At 54.1% G+C, this 6,570-nt stretch overlaps 1 protein-coding gene across 1 annotated transcript; it reads right to left on the reverse strand.

Annotated features, from left to right (window-relative positions):
• Positions 1-301: 301 nt before the first annotated feature.
• RAD51D (RAD51 paralog D) lies at positions 302-6,504 on the reverse strand. The gene is made up of 10 exons (XM_010158199.1): positions 6,423-6,504; positions 5,181-5,242; positions 4,905-5,023; positions 4,090-4,171; positions 3,849-3,983; positions 3,328-3,423; positions 3,051-3,141; positions 2,124-2,194; positions 1,067-1,234; positions 302-385 (listed from the first exon to the last, which is right to left on the reverse strand). The coding sequence occupies exons 1-10, from the start codon at positions 6,502-6,504 to the stop codon at positions 302-304; spliced, it is 990 nt and encodes a 329-aa protein (XP_010156501.1).
• Positions 6,505-6,570: the final 66 nt, after the last annotated feature.

A 6,570-nucleotide genomic window follows, 5' to 3' on the forward strand; every position in this document is an offset into this window, starting at 1 on the left:
GTCCCAAGCCAACACCCTAGGACAGGGCTGGCTCTGCTGGTTGAAGACAAGCCTGCAGCAGAGGGGAGGGCCTGGTTGTTGTGCTGCCTACACAACCCAGCTGCTGCAGGCTGCATCTGCTGAGGCAAGGAGATCTCTGGGAACTCCATGCTTATTTTCTTCCCAGTGCAGAACAAGAACTTCTTCATGTTGGTCCTTCCCAGAGCTGCAGGACTCTCAGAGTCACTCTGTAAAACCTTCAGTGTGCTTGCTTGCTTTTTCGCAGCTCTCTTGGACCTTGACATTTGCTTTTTCACCCACATCAGAGCCTCTGTGTGGGTGTCACTGGGCTCAGCTCCTGCACGTCACCATTTCCAATATCCAGCTCTACCTGTATCCCTGTTGGCTGCAAGGAGAAACAGAGGGGCTTAAACTCACACTGCTGGGACTTTGCATCACTCCATCACCTGTCCCAGAGCCAAAAATCCCCAATTACAACCCCTTGAGGATTTCTTTCTCCTGGTGCCCTCATTTTAACTGGGTCTGCTGAACACAGATACGTAAATAGAGAATGCAATTTAGTAAAGAATGAACATCTTGCTCTGAGATATCCCCAGACACACTATTACTTAGCACATCCAGGATGCATTTCGCTGCCCAGTGCACCACCACATCCAAACCCATTTGGATCAGGCAGCAGAACAGGCTCAGAGCCAGGAGGCTCAGACAGTACTACCCCGTATGTAGGCAGGATGCAAGCCAAAGTCACCTCTGCAGGTGTCGGAGCCATTTCTGCAGGACTCTCACTGCCCACACACGATCAGGAGAGTGAGACAAGCACAAGGTACACTGTGACCTGGGTTAGAAGTGGTGCCTATAAATACAAGCTCAGGCTGTTTGGAACAGATGCTCTTCTCTTCCATAGCACACAACCAGGCTGCATTTGTCCCTCTCCCATTGCCATGGGTCACCCAGGGAGGCCTGATCCTGCCCTACCCCCGGCACGAGCCTTCTTCTGCTCTGGAGCCAGGTACAAGTCCTGTACCTGCTTCTCCACTGCCAGAGGGACCAGTCAAGAGAGCCTCACCTGCCGGGGTGACTTTGCCAAGGAAGCGATGCGCTGTGAGGTGGCTTTCTCCAGGGTGGTTTCTTTGCTCTCCAGCAGCACCCGGGTGCTGGGCATGAAACTCCAGGAGCGGCCAAGGGCTGGCTTCAGTGGGCCAGTGCTGCTGTCCCTTGTCACTTGGTTAGTCACCTGCAGCACAGACAGGCTTATCAGCACACGGGAAAAGCAGTGCCACTCAGTGTAATGAAACTGGAGATCACCAGGAGATAGTGGCCAATCTGATATTTCTGTGAAGTTTTTTCTTCTCCTTCCTGCGACCTTCTTGGCACAGACATGCCATCCCTCTAAATGCAGCCCACGCAACTGTCTCAGGTACAGACTCAGGTAGAAGCTCACTCATATCTGCAAGCTGCAGTGACCCCTGGTGCTGGAGCAAAGTTTAACCTGGAGCCTCCAAGCACCCTTCCAGTCACCCTTTGTCCCTCTACCGACTGCCTCAACACCTCCCAGTGCCAGGTTCACCATTTTCTGTCATGGCCTTCCCAATTCAGACACACTCACTGTGGTCCCTGCAACCTGGCTGGGTGCACTGAACCAACAAAACTGCTTGGCCAAGAGCTGGGGAAGACTAGAGCAGGGCCCCTTCCAGTCCCCAGCTCCTTCTGCATGATGCAATGCCCTGCAGTTCCTCCCAGGTAAAGAAGAGGTTACTTAGTAAGCTGGCTAGTCCCATAAATGTATGGTGTTATATCAAAAATAAACACAAACAACCTGTCAAACTGTCTGTACTTAACTCTGTAATTTAACCTTGCTCAATCGCGTGAATGCCTTGTTGGCTGAGGACAGCAATAAAAGCAGGCAGCAAATAAGTCAGTGCTCCACACCTGCTGGAACAAGACATCTGTGTGCTGCAGAGCAGCAGAGCTACATCAAGGAGCAGAGCACTGTGGGACAAGGGCCTCTTGCTCCTGCTTAGCTGGGAGCAGGATGCCCCCCTCCCAGGAGCTCCAAAACCTCTCCAGGGCTCCTCGCCATGGCACATGCCAGCACACAAAGGAGAAGGCACAGCAACACTCACCACAACAGCAAGGCTGAACTCCCTGGCCAGTGTCTTCAGCTCCCTGGCCAGCTGCATCATGATGGCCAGACCTGGAGGAGAACAAAGCATTTGGGTCTCTGGGGATCAACTGAAAGAGAGGGAGCAACCCCCAAGGTGCTTCTGGGAGGCAGGTGACATCTGGATTTACACAAGCACTAGATTTAGTGCTACTGCTGGTGTTCACGGACACCTTCAACCCATTTCCACTACGAGCACTCCAAGGTACCCATTGCACCCACACCCAGAGCACCTCAGATTTAGCATGGACAGACCAATCCTCAAGTTGTCCCACCCCCTCCTTTCCCATCTTCAAAGTCCTGAGGCCAGAACCCTACAAAAGCAGCAGGAACTCCAGACAAACCTGGCCAGGCTGATTTAGCAGGTATAGGACCCCACTCACAGCTTCATTTCTTACCAGCCCACAGCTGCGAGGGGACATCCTGTGGCAGCACCTGCTGCTACCTAGGTGTGCAAGACCCTCTGGAAGGTTTTTGAGGGGCTTCCTTGGCATCTCAGCAAGCAGAAAGTCCCTCACTCCTGATTTATGGTCTGTTTTGACAAAAAGAGCCTCAGGAGAGATTTGCAAACTGTGCCAGCAACCATGATGGATCTGTGACACTGTAAGCAGAGGCTTTACTCTGTGGGCAAACAGTTCAGTGCCTCCTCTGTACCCTGTCCAGGTTTCAGACCATCATCATGAGCTTGCATAGCCACAGCCAGCTGGATTTTTGCCAATAACTCCGCAAACAGTCTCCCCTTTTGTCCAGTTGAAAAGGATAAGCTGGGAGCAGTCACACCCACATGCATCCTGCCCCAGATACAGGCACACCATGCGCAGGAGGAAGATGCTCTTCAGAACGAGCAGAGGTCTGCAACCTCACTCCACATCCTAACGAAGCAGCTCACCCTCTGACTGCTTGCCTCCCAGCAGTGGGTAAATCACAGCAGAGACCGAGTCGATCACCACAATCTTGAGAGGTCCCACGGAGCTCACCACCTGAAAGAAGGAGGCACCGTATGCAATGTGGAGTGACAAATCCGGCAGTTCTGGAGGTCGTGAGCTGCACAGACGTCCCGAAGTCCCAAGCACAGGGTGATCTGGTGTCACTCATCATGCACACAAGCCTCACTGCCTTCCTTGCAGCTCTGGGGAAGGGAGAGAGGCCCAGACCCTCGCCCCTACCTGCTGGGAGAAGCGATCCCGCAGCTCCTGCAAGGCACTCAGCATTTCATAGATGTTGAACACACGGACCACCTGGATCCGCTGCAGAGCCTCCAGCTGTGGCACAAAGTGGCATCAACAACAGCCTCATGCTCTTCAGGACCCACCATATTCCTCCTGCCCAGCTGCTACTAGCTGTCTGCATTTGTACCATGACGTGGAGTCAGGGACCTTTATTTCTTCCACGTTTGCCCCCACCCCACAAACACTGCTGTCTCCACTGCACTGGTGGAAGAAGCAATGCGGACTGAGCTCAGGGAGCTCTCCCCTCCTCCCCAAGAAAAACACAAAGTGCAGTGTCTGTCCCTGAGCACAGCACCCACCCAGCCACGGGATGAAGAGTTTGGACCCAAAAAAGCCCATGAGGAGAACAGCAGAGCTGGACAGAAAAAACATCTCTGGGGGTTGTCTGCAAGCGTGACCCAAGGTAGTTTTAGCACAAGTGAAGGGGCAGCAGCAGGACCAGCTCCCCAGGCACTTGCCTTCTCTTCCTCATCCTCTGCCCGGGACTGAAGCATCTGGTAGAGACGGGAGGCAGTGAATCCACCCGTGGAGTCAAGAAACAGGACGTGCTGCTTGAGGACGAGAGACACGCTGGCTGAGATGCCCAGGCACACCTGGAGAGACATAGACCGGTCAGCCAGCCCTCCCAGGTCCCTCTGCTTCCCCCGCCTGAAGGCATCTTCACCCTTCCTGTCCTCTCCCCTCCTCTGTCCCACTCACCTGTGTCTTCCCACTGCCTGGTGCTCCCATGAGCTCCGTCACTTCCCCTGTGTACAGCCCAGAGTCCAGCAGCTGGTCCAGGCTATGGGTTGAACACAAGGTGAGATTATCAACATATCTTCAGCCAGAATGGCAGGGGCATCGGGAAGCAGCAGCCCCCAGATATTTGTCCCTAGACTCCCCTTCCCTAATGCACAGAAGTGCCTCAGGCTCTGCTCCTTCCTTCCCATCCCTGGCTCTCTCCAAACTGTGGGCAACCGCAGATCTGCAGTGTGGTGGGTACAAAAGGACAGTCCTGAGCTGGAGAAGAGCTGTGGTCCTGGGAGCTGGAGAAGAGGTGAGGTCCTGTCCTCCTGCCATGGGCAGGGACATGCAATAGAATAGCTCATTTCCATGCCTGATCTAGACAGTTTTGGACTACCATCACTCAACAGTCCTTTCAGATCCACAGCCCTCCTCTCCGGAGCCCTCAAGGGAAAGGCTGAAGGCAGCAGTGTAGAAATGAGACACACAACCACTTCCCAAAAGGAGTGCAGCTCTCGCAAGGACAATGGCAATGTCATTCCCTCAAGGGACACAGACCAACTGGCTTTGCAGCCAGAAGACATGAAGAATAATCACGTCTTGCTCACAAAAGGCAGAGCCAGGCTGTAGCTGGAAGTTTTTAACACAGCTGCCAGGGACAGTTTGGACAGCACTGAGCCTGCTCAAGGCACTGCCACACTGAAACCCAAAGCCTGTGTTGGGCAACCATGGCCTTCTGCAGCAAGCCCAGCCCTGGGCAGACCTGATGGCTTCCTGAGGGAGGTACCCACCTTGGGCTCCCAGTGGGCAGGATGGCTGTGGAGCTCTTGAGCTCCTCGTAGAGGTCTGCTCCATTGGCAGGGAAGGCAGAGAACTGGGCCAGGAGTACACGTCTCACTGCAACCAGCGCCTGGTGGACAGAGACATCTGGAAACAGGTGGCCCTGCAGTCCAGGGCCACCAACATCCACTGCAGAAGATCCCCCCTAGACAAGCCCATCCAAGCCGTGAGTTGAACTGCGCTGAGCTCCCTGGTTAACATACCAGGACTCTGGAGTCACCCTTTACCTTATAAGACAGGGAACACTTCTGGGCAACATCCTCCAGGTCTGATGACACAAAGTCCACCACTGCAAAAATCGTGAGGGACAAGAAGTTGAAAGCCAAACCTGGACAGACCATGGACACCAAAGAGACGACCAGCTTAGACAAAACCCGCCTGTGTAACAACAGGTAAAATGTCTGATGTCTGTCCCTCTGCCAACACTTCAAATGGACAAACAGGATACCCCACAAACTGGAGTTCTGGAGTTTTTCCCATTGCAACCCAAATAGAAAGAGATCAGGGAGAGAAGCTGGTTAAAAAATCTCCCTGTTTGCTCAGGAGCTGCCCAGCACCACTGGATAGCTGGGGCCAGCCAAGACAGTCTCCCTCTGCCAGAGTACCAAAGTCTCAAGGGGCTAGTGACTGACCCAAAGTGCCAGCCCTGGGCATGCCAGGAAGGGCTAAAGCCACAGAAATTGGAAGAACTAGTGGCCCCACCTCTGCTCCCAGGAACCACTCCATTATCCGTTTTTTCAGAGATGTGTATGTTATTGGTTAAAAAAGGTAGAAAGCAGTTCTTACAGGGAAAACAAGGACTACAACAGCCATGGCTCCAGCACACACAGGATCTCACAGACCCCATTTAACCAGAATAAAATGGTGTTTTTTCTCAGGTCTTAATCCAGTTTTTCAGAGCAAGTAAAGAGCCAACCTGAAGTCTTTTCCTTCCCCTCTAAGAGCAGGAGGTGCCCAGGTTGCAGTGTGCCAGGAGCTTGAGCATTTTTCAGAGGGAAAAATGCACAAACCCTCCTGAAATACCTTCTAAAAGCCATAATTGATTGTCCCTCAAAGAGCCTCTGCAGAAACCCCTACCATGTACTAACACGCTCCTGGTCCTATGGAGAAGCCCTGACTCTATCATCTCCACCCAGAGGGACCCAGCAGATATCCAGCAAGGAGGGACATGGCACCAAGGCTTCCAGTGTGCCGGATGCCATGGGCACAGGGACTGGAGCTGCAGCCCCACAGCTCCTGCAGTCCATGCCCAGCGTGCCCACGGCAGACAACCGCTGCCCATGCTCCTTTTCGCTGTGGGGCTCTAAGCAAAGTCCCCGCTGCTGTTTCCACAGGGGCAGGAGGTGTTTTCCAGGGGCTGCCCCACAGCCCAGCCCGTCCAGGCTGGCATATGGGTCCTGCACAGGTGCCACCCCAAATGCGCAGGGGTCGACATTCCCCAACCCAAGACCCTGCTGACGCCCCATTACCCGTCCTGATGCCATTTGCCCTGAGCAGCTGGAGCATCTCTTCGGTGAGACCGGGGCAGAGCCCAGCTCGCAGGACCACCATGTCCCTGGCTACCCCCGGGCAGAGCACCACGGCCGGGGGAAGAGAGGAGACCTGCGGGGGAGATGG

This window comes from Eurypyga helias, unplaced genomic scaffold (genome assembly GCF_000690775.1).
Source record: "Eurypyga helias isolate BGI_N326 unplaced genomic scaffold, ASM69077v1 scaffold50148, whole genome shotgun sequence".
Classification (NCBI taxonomy): Eukaryota; Metazoa; Chordata; class Aves; order Eurypygiformes; family Eurypygidae; genus Eurypyga; species Eurypyga helias.